At 27.4% G+C, this 19,589-nt stretch overlaps 1 protein-coding gene across 8 annotated transcripts in view; it reads right to left on the bottom strand.

Moving 5' to 3' along the window:
- Window positions 1–2,626: 2,626 nt before the first annotated feature.
- Window positions 2,627–19,589, bottom strand: part of tmod (tropomodulin) — a 51,784-nt gene continuing 34,821 nt past the window's right edge. For 2 of the 8 annotated variants that reach the window (XR_001506156.2, XR_001506158.2), the window contains exons 2-11: window positions 11,252–11,404; window positions 10,672–10,839; window positions 8,578–8,698; window positions 8,150–8,370; window positions 7,739–7,893; window positions 7,519–7,615; window positions 7,303–7,450; window positions 5,756–5,863; window positions 4,160–4,225; window positions 2,787–2,935 (exon numbers count right to left, since the gene is read on the bottom strand). Coding sequence is in view for 4 of the 8 variants with exons in the window: in XM_089221308.1 (XP_089077434.1) it covers window positions 6,322–6,410; window positions 7,303–7,450; window positions 7,519–7,615; window positions 7,739–7,893; window positions 8,150–8,370; window positions 8,578–8,698; window positions 10,672–10,839; window positions 11,252–11,404 (1,152 nt within the window). In the remaining 4 variants the exon portion in view is untranslated. Of the gene's footprint in view, window positions 2,936–4,159; window positions 4,226–5,755; window positions 5,864–5,920; window positions 6,411–7,302; window positions 7,451–7,518; window positions 7,616–7,738; window positions 7,894–8,149; window positions 8,371–8,577; window positions 8,699–10,671; window positions 10,840–11,251; window positions 11,405–11,507; window positions 11,646–11,758; window positions 11,968–19,589 lie in introns of those variants that run through there. The other 6 variants (XR_001506160.2, XR_001506159.2, XM_015516275.2 and 3 more) reach the window with 6 other exon arrangements.

Genomic DNA, 19,589 nt, shown 5'->3' with positions numbered 1-19,589 from the left:
GGCAGAAAGAAAGGATCAATTTGCACGCAACTGCATCGACTTTTCGAAGGTGCCGAAGTTTATGTTCGACCTCTTTCGGTTACACTTTTTCACATCATAACTTTGTTACCAAAAAGTAAATAATGTATATATGTATATAGAAAGAGTGTATTGTAGGGTGCTGGTGTTAAATACCTAAATATGAAATTGTGTCACTTAAAATTTAAGTTTTGTTCGCCAATGCATAATAAATAACACATGATGGGTAGGTAAGGTATATAATATATATGATTTACATACGTTTTAGCTAGATATTAATTAAATATTTTTAGATGATCAGAATATTGGTACGGTCCATAGAATTTATAACAAAAGAAATCAAAAACGCGGAATACTGGTACTCTTCAAAATTTAATTTCCAGGGATCCTAAAATATTTACAAATTTACAACGTTTATTTATAGTTTTGATAAATTACCATCGTCATTATTCGTCAACAAGTTAAATTTAAATAATATGTTGAAAACAAAAAAATAATGTTAGAAATAAAAATGAACAAAGCACACAAATAATAAGTTCATACAAAATAGTTGATAATTAAAATAAATATACAATAAATACAATATATAACTTATGATCAATTATAAATTAATAGGTAGTAAATAAACATATAGACAACTATTTCGTACACTTAGCTTAGCTAAGTTAGCTAGATACCTATATTATTTAAAAATTGTCCTATATTAATCTCTTTTTATTATTAATAGCTCTCACATTCATTATGTAGTTTATCTTGCAAATTATTATTTTTTTGAACTTTTAGGCATTAAGGTGTTATTTGTATTGTGTGTTCTTTCAATTCGTGTTATTGTTGCTTCATCTTGTTGGATACCTACATTTAACTACCAACCAAAATGATGGATTATTTGTTCTGTTGCCATTATTTAAAGTAATTTCATGCACATTCCAAAAGCGAAGAGAAAATATCGGGCTCCCAAACTTCCCACTAACATAAGTTTTGTAAAAATAATTTAGCAATGGTAACAATTTTACAGGTGTCGTCGTATGTAAATAAATCATTCCATCTATTACTTCACTAAGGGGTAAAAATGCTAAAGCGTTAATCGTTAATCATACCATAATTTATTCTAAAATCTAAGTTTGTAAAACCTTGACTATTGTGGATCGTACCAGTATTCCGCATTTATAAAGACCGTACCAGTTTTCCGTATTTTTAAATGTTACCGTATCGATATGTTTAACCGGTAGACGGCGGGTACCTATGTAAAATAAATTTCAACAATCTGTACCTATCATAACAGTTTTGTCACAGAATGTATAATGTTAATTTTTTTGACGCAGTTTACCTACCTACCATATCCACTTCTGGAATAATGGAAATTTTGCCATAATTTACATACAGCTGACAATGACCATTGACCGCTATTAGAAATTCAATTAATCACTATTAACTAAGTTGATATTATTCTTCATATTAACATTTAATTTTTAGAGCTAAGTAGGTGAATATATTTTGAATTGTTTTTTACAACCATTAACTTATTGTTTTGATCAGTTCAATCAAAATTGACAAACATGTTTCATATTCTGCAACGGTTCAACTAAAAAATTTCTTGAGTCATTACTAATACGTAGGTAATGAATAAGATAACATAGAATATAATTTTTAATTTTTCTTATTTATATAGGTACGTTAAGCACCAACCATTTTAAGTTATCAACAATGGATTTAAATTGAATTAATGTAGTATGTTACGATATAATTTAAAAAAATTTTTTTTAATTTTTTCAACTGGTGGTAGGTACTATATGAGGGGTCTGTGTATAAATTAAATACCAGGATATATTTATATTACCAGGATCTGTAATCAGTACTGTACAATATTTTAGCGATTCATACATAACTCTATATAATTCTGTAAGGCGCCCTTTTAAAAATGGTTTTGGAGGAAATAAATTTCTGGTTCCTGATGAAACATTCCCAAATATCGAACTTGTCAATAGTTTTATATTGTTCAGAAAAAATACCCCACATTTTTTAATGCATTCAGTTTTGAGTTTAGAATGTTTAGATTATGAAATTTTAGTTGTAAAAATCCTAATATTACTTTCTTGGATAGAGATTTTCTATTAGTTCTTTATTTTCTTATCAAAAATGATATTTTATAATAAGGATATTTTTTTAAATAATTTAATACAATACATTGCGTTATACATTACTAAATAATATTTTAAATAAGTATAATAAGTGATCAGCGTATTAAAATAATGTTGTAGCAACATTAATACAAAATAATCAGTTTATAAAAATAGTATGGCAAAATTTGGTGTAATAAAATTGTTTACAATTAAAGGCATTTCATGAAATTAATTAAAAGTGAAATAGTATCAGTGTAAAAATACATAATAACCTTAATAAAATAGCTATAAATGTTTAGCAATATAAAATCAAAATATGGTTATACTATTTGTTTTAATTAGTCTTTCTAGGTACTACTTAACTCTGTATAAACAACTCAATAGTAAAAAATATATCATTTTTTCTTTCAAACAATATGCACACAAAATTGTGCAATTTAACAAGATAAAATGTTTTTTTTATATAATAAATTTGTTTAACTCAATCATATTAATAAATACAATTTTATGTTTAAAAATTCAAATCAATACAATTGTCACACACATGCACTAATAACTAAACGCATATGAAAAGGCCAGCATAAGACCACAACATAAATATATATACAAATTGTTTAAACAATTAATGAGGAGAAAAAAAACAATACATTACATAAATATAGTATATAATTAAATAGTTAAAAAATAAGAGTCTAGGACCAAGGTCTAGGCACAAACTCATAATTATTTAGCCTTTTTGTGTACAACCCAACCGCCAGTGTACGTACGCGCAAAATGACCAGTTCTGCGTAAGCGGCCTGCAAAAGTTAAAAAAAAAAAAAATTAAATGTAGTCAAAATAAATTATATGTTCCCAGACAATAATCCAACCATCACCAAAGGTTTATGTTTTAATTTTAATAGCAGCAACATTGAGCAGCAGCAACTCTACAGTATACATGAATTTAAAAAGCATTATATTATGTATGATTATTATTGAAATACATAAAAAAATGTGTAAATCAAAGCATTAAAGGACTTACCAATAATGACGTACAACATAATTGCATGATTATTCGGGTGACTAAGGTACTTGGATTTGGCGAGGAAATAGAAAATAAGGGTATTATTCAACTTTTCAAAAGCCAGTTTCACCAAAAAAAGTTAATTTTAACATTTTTAACAATATTAGATTTTAAAAATAAAAATATTATTTAAATATTATTTAATTTAATTTTAAGTTGCAAATATCAGTATATTTGAAAATTCGTCTTTAATAATTTTCATGACATTTTTTGAAAGTGGACTTTAACAAATATTGTGTTAAATTTTTAAATCAGAATATTTTTCGGGTTTCAATCTATTAAAAAATTTCATGAGTTTATAATTATATTCAGTTCATTGTATATACACACACACACATATATGTTATGCGTATAAATGCAATTATGCATGTTGTAAGGTAAGTGTATGTGTGTATAATATATGTAATCAACATTTAAGTAAAAGTTCAATGGATTATTCTTAAATTAACAATCATGAATAAGTTGTATGATAATTAATAAGTATTAACCATGTCAACCACAAAATATGTTTTTCTCAAAATTATTAAGTACAACACTGAGGAAAATGATGTGCACTGTAATGGTATTTTGTTTTTTTAACTATTAAGTGATTTTTTGTACACAATTAGTTAAAAACATAAATATTTATGTAATGTTCTGAAGGAGGATACAAAATGAAATCGTGTTTCATGAAAATATAAACGCATGCAATGTTAAAAAACAGTATAAACCTACTAACAATGCACTTTACAAGCTATTAAAATACTTCAAGAAATTATATAAGAATGATATAATAATAGTAATTGATTTGAGAAGTAGCTTAACTTTATTTATTTTATTTTTTATATAATAAACACGAAAAAATTGTATAAAAATTATTTGCAATTCAAGCAATAAAAAAGCGTTTCCATAAGCACAAGCAAAGATAATATAATAAGAAGTATCTTATTTGTTTTCAATATTATTAATGTAAATATACCTAAATAGTGTACGTAGCCAAAATATGTAATTTATGCGGAGTTTGCGCCCACACGGCTCTGGCGTACTGCAAAAGAGAAAAACACCAAAAACCAAATTCAGATTATGGTTTACTCAAACATTTTGCAGTATTACCAATCACCAAAGGTTCTGTGGTTTTTGGTAACACGCGATCTGAATGAAAACACAATGCTTTCCTTCAGTCAACATGCTAAAATTCATGTGAATATTTTAAAAACAAAACAATGTTAAACAAACACCATGCGTGTTATTTATAATTGTAATATTAAGTATTAATATTAGTTTCAAATATTATAGTTACTTATCCTAAACAGTTTTAGCTTAAAATTAATAAGTAAATTACGTAACTTATAATGTATATTTAAATGTAGATATTATTTATACAAAAAAGCATTAATAAATTATTTATTGTTATTATACCTATTAATTATCCTATAAACAATAATATAGCTAATTTTGAAAAACATATAATTATTGTAATCAGTCAATTCATATAAAACCTTCTTCTTTTACAACTTTTTAGAAGTTAAATATTTTAAAATAAATTTGAGAAATCTTAAAGAAATTTAAGAATTTTAGTATTTATTGAAATGTGCAATTTCTATAAATTTAGTTCAATCATACTAAACTAATAAATGTAGAAAAAATGTACAAACACAGGACCCAAGTATTGGAATATTGTATAATTCACCCAGACTAGAGAGAAGGGTGTATCAATTTACACTAATTCAAAGATTAAGTGTTAATATCAGCACACAGTTTATTATCTTTCTCTAACCAAAACACAACATATCAAAATTACATTCAGCAGAACCAATCCTATGTTATAATTTTAAGAAATAAAGTGAATTCACTAATTACTAAACACTGTCTGTTATTATGTTGGCATTTTCACAATATTTAAATTTGAATGTGAATTATAGCCTATTAGTATTGTAACAATTTAAAAATTTCAAGAACACAGAAAATATTTTTAACTTATAAAGTCTGATAATTGATACATTCACTATAATATAGTGTACATATCAGTATAATAAACAAAAAACCTTAAAATACTAAGTTAGTTTTACCAAAAATAAACATACCATGTTGTGCATGAGTTAAAGAAAAAAAACAAAAAAGTGCGCTGAATCTTCTTAAGTAGTTAAGAATTATTAGTTATTTTGATTATATTTTAGTATGATAAAATTATCTACAGAATATTAGAACATAAAAATTTAAATGATGTATGATCCAGCTCTTCATGAAATGCAACTTGAATTCCCCTTTAATGTGACAATTTAATCAATTAATGAGTAAATAACATCATGATTGCATACATTAAAATGTATACATAACATTGTTATTGAAAATGCTAAAATAAAATTAGAACTAGTCAAATTTAAATTTGATGTATTCTAAAATATTTTAAGGTTAATGTGTTATTTCACACTCTAAAACACGATTTCATTACAAATTAAAATGCGAATGGCCAAAGTAATACATTACATCAGTTATATATCTAAACATTAAGAGCTGGTAATTTCATGCTATTCCTTTTAAGTAGTAAAATTAAACAACAACAAAATTTCAAGACCTCAATAATGTAATCCGCCGATCATTTATTTGATCAAGTTCTTGCGGTGCTTCTGGGGTGTTTTTCTAAAGAACCTAAATTTCATTTTCAACGGCGTGTCTTTTCTTACTGAAGGTAGAAAATAAACAAAAATAAAATCATTAAACTAACGTCATTGATTGAGATAAGGATAAAAAATGTATAAGGAATATTAAAGTGTTATAATTAAAAAAACTATTTATTATGTTTTGGCATTCAATTTAAGTATTAATTAATGAGGATTAATGTAAATGGGCAAACATAATTTTTGTGGTTAAAATTCAATATAAAATTTAAATAAATAGGAACAACTACATTTCCTAAAAAGGTGATTTCACTATTAACTACATTATGTATATTTAAGAAATATCATCACTCAGAAGGTATTCAAAGGATATAATAAATAGATTTTGCAATCAATTACATATTTGATTAAGTATGAGAAAAATAACAGAATAAATGGTTAAGACTCAGGTCAGCTGAATTTCAAACAAAAAATATGTACATGATTATAACACAAACTGTACGACAATGGAAACATACAAATATTATTCAGTTGATACAATTTCAAAACTCGACTGATTATTGTGTTTAGTTTCAGCCAATTTGAATTTAGCTTGGACGCCAAGGCGGCAATCTGATGATTGGCAATAATTGATAAATGATTGTAAACAAAATCATAATAAAAATAAATAAATATTTTGAATGGCCTTTATGGACACTAATATAGATCATGCATTTACATATATTTTAACTTTTAATGTTTTATGTAAAGAAAAAAACCCAAACATAGATAAACAAAGGAATAAGGGAACTTGATAAAACATGATCGGACATCATACCTGGAACTAAGATGTCAACAACAACACATAAGCCTCTACGTGACTTAATACTTAGGCCAAAAATTTGAATGATTGATACACATAACTATCAATTTCTAATAGTTATAATTCTTATATATAGCTTTAAAATTATAAATTGTTAATTAAAAAGTCCAGAAAATGACATTATTAACCAATAAAATATAAATAGAATCTAAATTTAATTTCTAAATGAATAATATTGATAAATTAATTCATTTAATAATCTAGATTCTAGGAGATGGGAAATTCAAAATATATAAATAGTCTTATGTTATAACACAAGACCAAATTAATATAACAATTAAACCTAATATAATCAAATAATAATTTGAATTATTATAGAAAAAAATTTTGTGAGCCTAATAAGAACAAAGTTAGCACTATTACTGTTAAGTGTTAACTCTATTTCCACAAATTCTATATTGTAAAAAGAAAATTTATTTTTTCATAAAAAAAATACAAGATCTAGTTAGTTAAAAATTACAAAACCAATATATTATCTTATTGATTAATAATCATGGCTGGACATTTTTATGTTTAAATAACCATAATCCCTAAATATCAGAATGATCTTAAAAAAAAATGTTATTGAACTATTTTTAAACAATAATAACCAATTATTATTATTATTAATATTTGATTTTAAGAATGGTTAAGTAAACTTACTCCTGTCAATATTGCGTTGTAAATGTGATGCAATGCGATGACGAGCATCATTGTACTCCAAATGTAAACCAAGTCTAAGAATGGTTGGATTTTGTTCAATCAATTTAGTAAGTTCCATTTCTATCTTATTTCCCAATACTTGGGATCTCTGAAAATAGAATAATTAATTAAAAATTTGACCTAGAATTATTATTTGAAATCGCCAAAAAAATGTACCTGGTTAGTGGCACGGAATTCTTCCAAAGATCTCTGTTTCAATAAAGACTTGACTAAATGAATTATTCCTACAGGGCTAATAAAATTTGTTTCCACACTAAACAAATCATAAAAAGATGAAAAATATTTATTTTATTCTTTTAATGTAACAATTATGAGAATATAACTATAATATTTGGTAAAAACAGAAAATTAGTTATTTTATTAATAGCAATCTTACTTGCAAACACGTAATGTGCAATTTTTTTCTAATGCTTCAGCTAGCTTGTCTGCTAACCGATCAGTAAGTCCAACATTTACCAAACTTAATGTTTCTAAATGAGTATTTTCCACTAAAGCATTGAATAGACTCTCAAACTTTTCATCAGAAATATTCTAGGATAAGAAATATTATTATATCACTTTACAATTACTAGACATTTTGTAATTTAACTAATGATATATACAATGAACTAAAAATTTTTCAAATTAGTCGAGAGCAAAAAAGAAAAAATTTGTTAGCACAAATTGAAATGTGGTGGTCTAGACATTCCTTTGAGTTATCAAAAATTAAATTTATAGACATTTAAGTTATCAAGATTTCACTGTATACACTTTTATATTCAAACAAATAAATAAATAATGTACTTACTTTAATGTTGTTCCAATTGAGATCAAGTAGCTTAGGATCATCATCACGTACCCGTTTAATACTTTCTTCTGGATCTGTTTGATTGGGTGGTTCTGGGGGATAAACCTTAGGCTGTGTTGCCTTAGTAACACCATCCCATCCTAAGCCAACTGGCTGACCTTTATTCAATAGTGAAGCATGGTATTGGTCTTGGTTCATCATTGAATGGAATCCTAGTATAGCTAAAATTATAGTTTAATGAAATAAACCAATTTTAATTACATAGTATACTTAAATATACAAATATTAAGTAGGAATGTTACAACTTTGAAGTTACAAAACGGTCAAAAAGTATAAAAGAGGGGCATTTAATTTGTCTCCCTTAAATGTACTAGATTAATCAACTAATGTTCATAGAAATGAATTACAGAAAATATATATATAAATACCGGCCAAATCTATGATTTCTTCTTGTGATGCGGTATTTAATGCATCACCATATTCATCATCAAGATCAATGGCAATTTTATCTTCATGTTCAGTGTTACCATTGGTTTCAGGTGCCACCCACTGTAACAAATTTAGTACAGAATAATCATAATTTAAAATTTAAAAATAGTTTAAGGCTACAAACATATTTACTGTGGTCCTCATAGCATGAAACTAAGTTAATTTTGTTTATACTCTATATTACAAAACAATTTCATAATATGTTCAAATAAACAAAAATACCGATAAAAATTTGAAGGATAAATGGACGATTTCTTTAGGAAGATTGCCAAAACTATACTAAATTCATAACTTTAATACATTCTAGTATTCTACTGTAATTCAGAATTCTTCAGGAATTAGTTTAAAAATTGTCAAATCTACTTTTAATTTTTAAATTAGGAACCTAGCCTATATTTAAAAGTTATTGATATTATATTTACTCTTTAAATAATATTCACATTAAAACTTTGATATTATGTTATACAAACTTTCTCTAAAATTGAAACAGGAAATAATCAACTCTTATCATATTAAACTACATAATTTGTACCTTTAATTGAATGATTTTATACTCAACTCCAAAATGTACTAACAGTATTTTGAACCAAATACATAGAATTGGAGCACATAAATATAAAAATTTGCAAATTTTTTCTGGATGAATTGTGATATGTTAACAATATATTTTTGTTTCATGAAATTGTGATTCAAAATAGTTTTTTTTTAGTATATATTATTGACTATTATGTGTTAATATGTAATTGTTTTTAAACGTTTAGTGCAGGCACGCCCGCAGAGATGTAGCTCACTAGGTGCAAAATATTTTTAGTGTCAATACCAATACCAATGAATCAGCTTATTAGCAATACATTTTATTGATACATTAGTTTAATTTTTAATATTATATCTAAGTAGAGCTTTAGAGTTTGAGAAAATGTATTTTTGTTTGTTGTAGTACATAGCTTTTTTTACTAGTTCATCAGTAGTTAATTTTAAAATTTTAATCTCAATTTCCAGCATTAAATGTAATTATTTTAAAATGCAATTAAAATATGAATATAAGTATATACAGAGTGATTCAACATTTTGTTTCAGCCATTTTATCATAAAATATTCAAAATATTGAATAATATATGCAATTTAGTGGTATATTTTAGAGGTTCAAAAAATCATAACAAAACCTAAGACTGTCATAAAGTATGTAGTTTACTGGCAAACATGTTCTACCAGCTGCTGTAGGATGTGATTTACCTGTGACCAGCTGGTTTTTACGCGCGCCCAAGTTTATCTTTAAAAGATACAGTTTAATCTTTTTCTTCAGTGAACACTTTGTCTTAATAGCCTTATACTGTATGACTTTCAATAACAATACTTAGACATATTGTAAATATATGGACTCAAACGCTCAGTACGTCACTTATAATGCGACACTACAATTTATATGCAGTCATAAACTCAATATGTTAAAAATATGTATGGTACAAGTCCTGACCTCATTTTGAGATAAAATTATTGTAAGTTATATATAATTTAACATAATAAATATGATACAAATGGTATATATTTCGGGTATTTAATGGGGATATGGTGGCGTGGAATAAATAAATGGATTTTTGAGAAATATGGTGGCAGTTTTTGTAATTTTAATTGTTGCTATACTGAATGAACATAAAACATCACAATATTCATTATTCTTGGCAACAATTTTTTTGAAAAACCTATTTTGTAATTATTAATTTATTTGTAAAATGATTTACAACTATGTATATAGTATATATATATATATATATTTTTTTTTAAGCTGCCTGTAGACTGCATACTATATTTGTAAAGACATGGGTAAACCACATACTATATGATAGCTTAATCAAAATTATGGTTAACAATTGATGACAAATTTCATAATTATTATCTAATATCTTGGTACCAGTTTAATATATAAAAACATCAAAGAAAAAATAGTTCTAAAAAAGTGTCAACAAAATATTTCTTTCCTAAAAAAAAATAAATTTAACCTAATATAAATATATTCTGGTGTACTGTGATCTTACCTTTTTTCCCCGTATAGTTCCAGCAACATATGGTTTAATTTCTGGAAGATCAGGCGTTTCTAAAGCCTGTTTATTAATGTGTTCGATCAGTTTTTTTCTGTTTAATGGTCCGGTGGCTTCTTTGTTACATTCATAACTACAACGCTCTGATGGTGGTAATAAGTTGTCCTGAAAAAAGGTACTGTTAATTTTTTTATGTTTAGTACTTACCTAAGTATGTATAGTAATAGTTAAACATATATTTCTTATATGATGTAATTTAATAGTTACATATTTCTTCAAGAGTAAGCAATCTAACAACATTTTAAAGATATAATAATCCAGTAGGTACTCAGTAAATGAAATGGAAACATATTTACAAGGTTTCAAAACCCTATACATTTGGATTCTGTTTGCTAATATAATTAGGTATACCTACATCATTTAAAATGGAAGAATTATAATTATCATATAAATGTCACAAATGGTCACTAGTTAGTGTTATGCTATAAAATTGTGACAAATGTAAATGCACTGTGACTTATGCGACAAATAATTTTATGTGAACAAATGGGCCTAGTACTGAAATTTAGGTACTTACATCTGGATCAACTTCTTTGGCCAAAATGCTGATTTCTTCTGGTGACAATTGAGAGAGAAGTTGGTCGACATCGAGCTCGTCGTATTCGCTCAGGTTCTTGCCATACAGCTTGGCCGGGGCGGTGGTCATGGTAGTGGTCTTTTTTGACGACGTCTGTGGAGAACAACAGAAAAGTGACAATTATTATTGGGACTGGTAAAAATGTACACAAGAAGCGCTAAAAATGGGCGTGGGTTGGTTGTGAGCATCAAAGTACTTGTGATAATAACAAACGGTTCATGCTAAACGGACGGCCGACGGGTCGCGATTTGCGACGGAGGAACCGAAAAACGACAATAGGAAAGCCGTTTGAAACGATAAGCGGGGTCCACACCCTAGTGTGAAAAAAATCAATACGCGGCGGCTCAAACGGATCTCACCACCTCCACCGAAAATCCTACGGCGGCTGGAAAAGGCAATTGGTTACGCGCGAGCGTTTGGTGACAAATTGACAACCGTTACACGTACTGTTTGTTTGACTCTACGGCAAAATCGAATAATAAATTCGCGTTAGCAGTTACGTTTTCGGCCGGTGACAACAAGTGACGAGCGGAACAACTAGCTGACGGCTGTTGGAAGTTGGAATCACTGAAACACCAGACAAGCTGATTGCTGGAAAGCGACTGGAATAGTGAAATAGAAGGAGTATTACAACTGGTGGACTGGTCGTCTGGTGAGTGGGGACTGGAGGAGAGATGTCGTATTGTCGTTTGCTCGTTTGCCACCAGTCACTACCAAAAGGTGGTAGGAAATTGTTATCAAATGACATCATTTTGTAGGTATGGCGGGGAAAGGTTGATTGGCAGTGGTGGAGGTAACGCGCGCGCACAATTTATGTTAAACTGGTGGAGATCGCAATTCGCATTATACGCAACCGTATGGCGTATGCATATCGCATATTATGCATAAGCATAACCATGCCTGTTATTTCTGTTATACTATTTTTTTATAGTATGGCACAGTACAATACGCATAGCCATAATGAAGTCATTAAAACTAATTTTAATTGTGGGCCGTGAAGAGTCATGTGGGTACTGGGTATTTACTATTTACTGGCTGTAAACAGTATAAATTCGTGTACAGAATACAGAATGCGATACAACGATGGGTACTTCAGTGCTAACTGTTAGTAGAGTACGCTTCTTTTGAATTGAAAAATGTTTTGAGTGTTTTAACCTGACAGTTTGCGAATCCCAGTTTAAAATGTAGATCCTATCGTACAATTCGAATTCAAACAACGAAGTCGGTGTATAGCCGTAAGCCGATCGTATTTTGTAATAATAATATAGTATCAGTTATTCGCCCAGCGGTTACCGACTAACCGACTTACTAATTACCACGGTCACTGGTCACCGGCTCGGCAAAAAAACATTACAGCAATAAAATTTGTGTTTGGGTTTAGCGGTTTCCCCCTTCTACCACTCCCCCTCACATCAATCTTGCCGTTGCGCGTCGTATCTATCGTCATCGACGTCATCGTCTTTCGTTCCGCAGGTCGGTCGCACGCGCTCCTCCAACGCGTCCGGTGCACGTAGCCGCGTAGGTATATAATATTACGACGTCGAGGAATGAGTACTTATGTAATAACATAGCATTATTATGTATGGCTTTAACAGGTAAGTTATTATAGTCGGTATAGTCTAGCCACCGGCACTACGGCACTACCGTTCATTAGCGTTCTCAGCCATTGAATATCATTGTAACAATAACGGGCTATAAAGCATTATAAAGCTGTATAGATTATTATACATCATGAATTCATGACCATCATGCATAACATAGGTACAATTTTGGTTTTGCACATTGTCTGTTTAAGTGTTTACCCGCGCCAAAATATCGTAAATCATAAATATTCGAGCATCAACTTATTAATCAATAGCAATAGAAGGGTTAAAAAATAAAATAATGAAAAGTACAACAGTTGAAAATGTAAAATATAATTGTATTTATTTATTTTTATTTAACCAATGTTCAAGATGGTTTTTTGAGTGGAAAATATAAAGGATATATCAAAAAAGAAGTTAATACATATTTAACTTAACTACAAAAATTAAACAAATGATAAATTGTTAACAAGCGGATAAAAAATATATAGTAGGTACTAGATCTATAAAAAAGATAAGGTGTGATCGAAATTTGTTATATACATTCTACACACATCGACGGAGTGGTTGGTTGATCTTGATAGCATAGTAAGAATAATATAATGGGACATTGTAATATAAATTACAATATTATAATTAGGTACCTAATAAAATTACAAATCAATTGGTGATATCTATGGATTAGTCGTCCACTTATCTAAGTAAATGTTTTAGTCTTGTCATTACATTATGCGTATAGTTATATATTTCAAAATAAAAATACCTGTACGGTATACATAATATTTGAAAATTGTATTTTACGAGCATCATTTTTAAAATAATAATTGTTCAATGTTTTATAAGCGCGCTGATAACTTGTGTAACTGAATATTAAAAAAAGCGGGTAAGTGGATGTCGCTCTGCTGTACATTAGGTGGTGGGATGAACCTCTGACTAGGGTAGGTTAGTTTTGAATGCAATGATAGGTATCATTGTATACGAAAAACGATTCTGAACGGAGATGATTTCAGTCTAGGATATATTATAGATAATTCAAAATTTTCAAATCTTTGATTTAAAAAGAAAATTTTGTATACATTTCTAGCTTAAAATAATTTGCGAATTTTCGTAATTTTTACATATTTAGTCAATATTTGAACTTCAAATGCTAATAAAAAAAAATTGTGCCTACGTATTTTTATAATTTTTTAATTACTATAAGAATAACTTATGAGGAACTTTGTATTAAATTTTCAAACAAATTCTTCTCTAATATCCATGAAAACATTTCGTAATCACAATATAATCATCTCGTCTAATATATATGTGTTATAATAATCTGTGGTACAATTATTGAACAAATTTTCAATTTTTCAATTTCCGATCTAAATATCTGGTGAAATTTTCAAGTATCTACGACTTATAATTTTTGAAGTATAACAAATAATATTTAAATTCGTTTGACTCGTTTGAGGATAAATCGTTATCATTACGCGATTTCATAAAAATTTAAAACTCAAACGCTCAAAACATTTTTCCTATAATGACGCATCAAATTTTCTCTATATATATTTGAAGCAAAACTTATGAAAAACTTGGTGTTAAATTTTATAACCTTAGATATAAATACAAACAATATTATGAATTTTGAACTACAAAATAATTTTCAAATATTCATGTTTTTAACGAATTTCTGTCAATATTTGAAATTCAAATGCTAATAAAAATTTAATTTGAATTTCCGGTTGACATTTTTGTTGTGATAAAGATTGTCAAATTTGTAAGGAACCTTATATTAATTTTTCAAATCTTAGATTTAAAAAGAAAATTTTTTATGAACTTCTAGCTTATAATAATTTGCGAATTTTCGTGATTTTTACGTATGTTGTCAAAATTAAAATTTAAATGCTTGTAAAAAAAAAAAATGTGACCATACATTTCTTTTATTTTTCAACTACTATGGTAAAAATATTTTAGGAGCCTTGTATTAAATTTTCAAATCTTAGGTATAAAAGGAAAATGTTTTATAAATTTCTATGATAAAATAATTTACGAATTTTCGTGATTTTTACGTATGTTGTCAAAATTAAACTTTGTCTGTCCAAAATTTTTTTACCGACACTTCAAAAAAAATTTCTCAAAAAAATTGAAAATTTCAGTGGTCTATAAATAACTCAAAAAAAGTCAAAATTTTTGAAAATTAAACTGTATATAGATAACACTGACATAAACATTTGGTGAAAATTTCAAGTATTTACAGTGATTAGTTTTTGAATGACAGCCATATAAAAAAATCGATTTGGTCGAAAACTGATTTTGCTTAAAAATTCCCGTTTTTCTGTCATTTTTTTTTTTTTATTTTTCTCGATTTTTTTAAAAACTGTCGGAAAATGTTTACTTTTGACCTCTATAATGCACCAAGGATATTCAATTTTACATCGGAAACCACCCCCAATGTTTGAAATCGAAGCATTATTTCGACTAGTTATGCTGTACATAGACACAAAAAAAAAAACACATCATTGTAAAATCAATACATTCATCACTTCGTTCAGAATCTAAAATGTACCTATGAACTTGTTGATTATTTCAAACAAGTAAGTGGATGTTGCTCTGCTCTACAGTAGGTTACAAGTGAGCTACTGTAATATATAGGTACGACAAACGATTCTGAGTGGAGACGGTTTGTCAGTCTAAGATAAGTTATATACTATATTAATTACGTTGTTATTATTTCAAGAAAAAAAATGTAGGTAAATGCTCATAAAAATTTAATTTGACTTTCCGGTTAGGACAGTTTTTATTTGATAGAAGTAGACAAACTCATAAAGAATCTTGTATTGCATTTTCAAACCTTAGATTTTAAAATATACATTTTTATGAATTTATAACTCAAAATAAATTGCAAATTTTCATGATTTTTACGTATTTTGTCAAAATTTGAATTTCCTGTGTTTATTAATAAAAATTGTAGTAACTATATGTATTTTACCAATAGTTTTTGACTACCATTGTGACAATTTATTAGGAGCCTTGTATTAATTTTGAAGCTTTCTAACCCAACGAATAAAAATAAAAACTAAAAGATTTTAAATATTTTGAAAATTTTAGCATGTATAGAAAATTCTAGTATAAACATTCAGTGAAAATGTCATGTTTTTACAGTAATATGTCTTAAAGTTACACCAATATCTAAAATCGATTTTCTCAAAATTTATGATGAACTAAGATATCTTAGTGATAGCCGATAGGTAACCTGGTAACCGCGATAACGCCACAGAAAGCAAATAGTTAATTAACCTTTTTCCATGTAAAATATTAAGTACATTACATAAAATGTTAAACAAAAAGTAATAGGGGATACCTAATTAGTTCTATACCACTATACCAATCGTAAAAAGAACTAAAGTCTAAACCATTCATAATAATAGATTATTTTTCGTATAATATATAAGATGATAAAAAATATAATTATAGTAATAAGAATGTGTAGGTATAATACACATTTCAATTAATAATAATTGGACAAATTATAAATCAATAATTGTTTTTTTCTCCCCTTCATTTCAGTGACTATACCTACCATAAGACATATAATTTTCATCTCATGGAAATAGGAAATTTTAGTAAGACAATAATCACAGTATATGTTAAACATTATAGTAATTAATAAAGAAAATATAGCTAATGTAATGTACTCGCGAAATAGAGCAAATGATAAAACAAAATAACTTACCAAAACAGTATAGTTACATTCAAGGTTAAAATGGTTAAATATAATCTACATAACTATTTTAAAACGTAGTATTATTTATATAATATAATATATAATGTACCAAGTATTACTATACAAATTCAATACATTTATTATTTTATCAGTTTAGCACGTATTAACTATAGGTAATTTGTATGTAACGTCAAACCAATGTTAAATATTCGATTTTGAATTTTATTATGTTTTTTTTTCAAAATTGGTCATGGAAATTATCTTATGCATATATTAAATTAAATTAAATTTTTTTTTTATCAAATTTATTGTTATATTTTGTTGGTTTGCATTGTTTGCAGTTATTGTAAAAACTTATTGAAAGTTTAAGTATAGGTAAAAACGATTTACGAAATCGTCGTAAAAACATTGGTTCTATAAATTCTATTATTATTATCATAACAAATCAGAAAAAAAAATATACAAGCAAACATAAACCATATTATACGCGACACGGTAGACCTAGCATAAATATAATTAGAATAATATGTTTATGTCATTATTTATTAAGAGCAGTAGACAGTTAAGAAAATATGAATTTCAACAATGTGTACAAGAAATATAAAACATTTGAACTTAAACGTGGTAATATTTTACTTATAATAATGTATTACATTCTAAACTATTGTAAATTTAATAAAACATTAAGTACCTACCAAATAATATAATATCATAATATGTGCTGCCGAGCTGTATTCTAAAGATCAATTTAAAAAAATATCACATTTATACATATATTATTAATTATTAAAATTACTACACACTTGAAATATTTTATTACATAAATTCTGGACTGTGAACACTAAATGTACCAATATTTTGTTTTTCCTAATTAACTAAAATGTACCTCTTTGAAACATTGAACACTTAAGAACATATTTTCTAGTCAGACATCCGTCTAGTAGATTAGGTACCCGGTAATTGCCCTCTAATTTATAATGTGTATTATACAAAAACAGCTTAAATTCTTAAACTAGTTTAGTAGTCGTTTTAAAGAGCGTTTACAAAAACAATCAATTGGAAATTATCACATACCACTGATGATTGATCTACTTTCTGATTCTGATGATATTACCGGATGCTATTTCGTATATCGATGATGTACGAAGGATTCTCGAGGTTATTTCAACAGTAGCGAAAGCGATAATCTACTTTTCTTTTTTATTTACTAAAAACATCGTTATCTTGTATTCTTGTATCTCATGTTTGATGTTTTATGCAAAGCAAGCGGTCCACAGCATTACAGGTTAAATGTCAGCCCCATCAATCGAAGACTATAAAACGTGGTCGTCCCCATGATGTCCTAAAGTAGCTTATCTTCAACCTAGTTAATTATTACATTATATTATGGTAATACCTTTTTTATAAATAGCCAAAAAAAAAAAATTGAACTTTATATAACTAAGTTTAGATGTTTTTGTCAGGAAAAAGGTTATTATTTTAAAACACCTATAGTAAAATTATGATATTTATCCTCAAATCCTAACATCCCCCCCCCCAGAAAAATTTCTGCGGGCGCCTATGAAAATGTGGCATAATAAATAACAATTATTAATTTTATAATATAAATAATATTAAACATTAAAACTAACACATCCTTATGTAATAGGCAAAGACACCAAAGTTACTGCGCCCAAGTGTGACACATTATGACTTTATTATATATCTATACTGACTGATTGCTATAAAAAATAGTTCTTAACTCTACGCTTAGTGCTTATCAATTAAACACGCATACATATAGAGATTTGAGAAAACGCTCAACGTCTATTTTAGCTCACGCGTCCTTGATTTTTGATTGCACTAACTCAAAAATCCAAAGTTAAAATACTTCCTCGGACCAATATGTCAACAAAATTATAAAAAACATTCATCCGGTTGCTGAAACGCTGACAATTATGTATACAAAAAAGAATTATTATATTAATAAAGCAGCTGCTGCATAGCGTTACCTAACATGGTAATATACAATAATATTATTATATATAGCTAAATATAGGTATATTATTATGTTGTACCAGTCGATAATTTTCGAACTAGTTTAATAATGATGTTTGCTTTGCACGCAGGGATACAATATAATGATTCATTTTTTATACGGTCATATATTGATTGTTACTATCAATCCATGCGCAGGAATGACATTTTGTTTTCAAAAGTAAAAGTTAACCTATTATAACCTAACGATACTTGCGAAAGTGACGTGTTCTGCAATAAAAAAAGACGATGAACGGAAGTGATAATTAATAGGTAGCTCGGAGTGCCGATAAGAAATCGCCTTTAACAGTTTAACAGTTTAACGACATTATGATATTATGAAATTAGTAGGTAGGTACATAAAAACATTAAAAATCGCCAAGCAACCTCATTCCACGGTAGTGGTGATGAATGTATATTTTTTTCTTTAATAATACATTTTTAAATTTCTAATTGATGGAATTTTTAAGTGTAAGTACTAGAGTCCACAATTTTCAATTAAACAGTTTTTTTTTTACTATTTAAAGTAATTAAGGGATCTCAATCTTTTTGAGATCCATGCCCAATTTCATATTATTGTATACGATGCCCCTCTCCCTCACCACTATAAGATAGAAGTTTGTTAATATATCTAGGGTATATAATACCCATAATATATAGTCATGATGAAAATATTGTTCACGTCCCCTCCCCCCTCGGGGTTAAGAACTATTGATTTAAATTTTAAAGTGTGTTCTTCGACAGTAAAACATTATTTTTTTCAGATGAGAACCAAACTTTTTTTCTGTAAACTGATGATTTTTGAAAAAATCTACTTAAGTACTATTGAGTTATAAAAATGTATTAACTATAAGGATAATAGACAATAGTTCTTAAAGATTATTTCACAAAAAATAAAATAAATGTAATAGATATTTATTGTACTTGGAAAAATTTTATAAATCCATTGAAATGAATTAAAATTTTATTACAA

The sequence above is a fragment of the Diuraphis noxia genome, unplaced genomic scaffold, assembly GCF_037042655.1.
Source record: "Diuraphis noxia isolate RWA-SAM2 unplaced genomic scaffold, SU_Dnox_SAM2 contig0002, whole genome shotgun sequence".
In the NCBI taxonomy this organism is placed as follows: Eukaryota; Metazoa; Arthropoda; class Insecta; order Hemiptera; family Aphididae; genus Diuraphis; species Diuraphis noxia.
The sequence above is the reverse complement of the archived record's forward strand: the minus strand, read 5'-3'. Positions and strand labels throughout refer to the sequence as shown.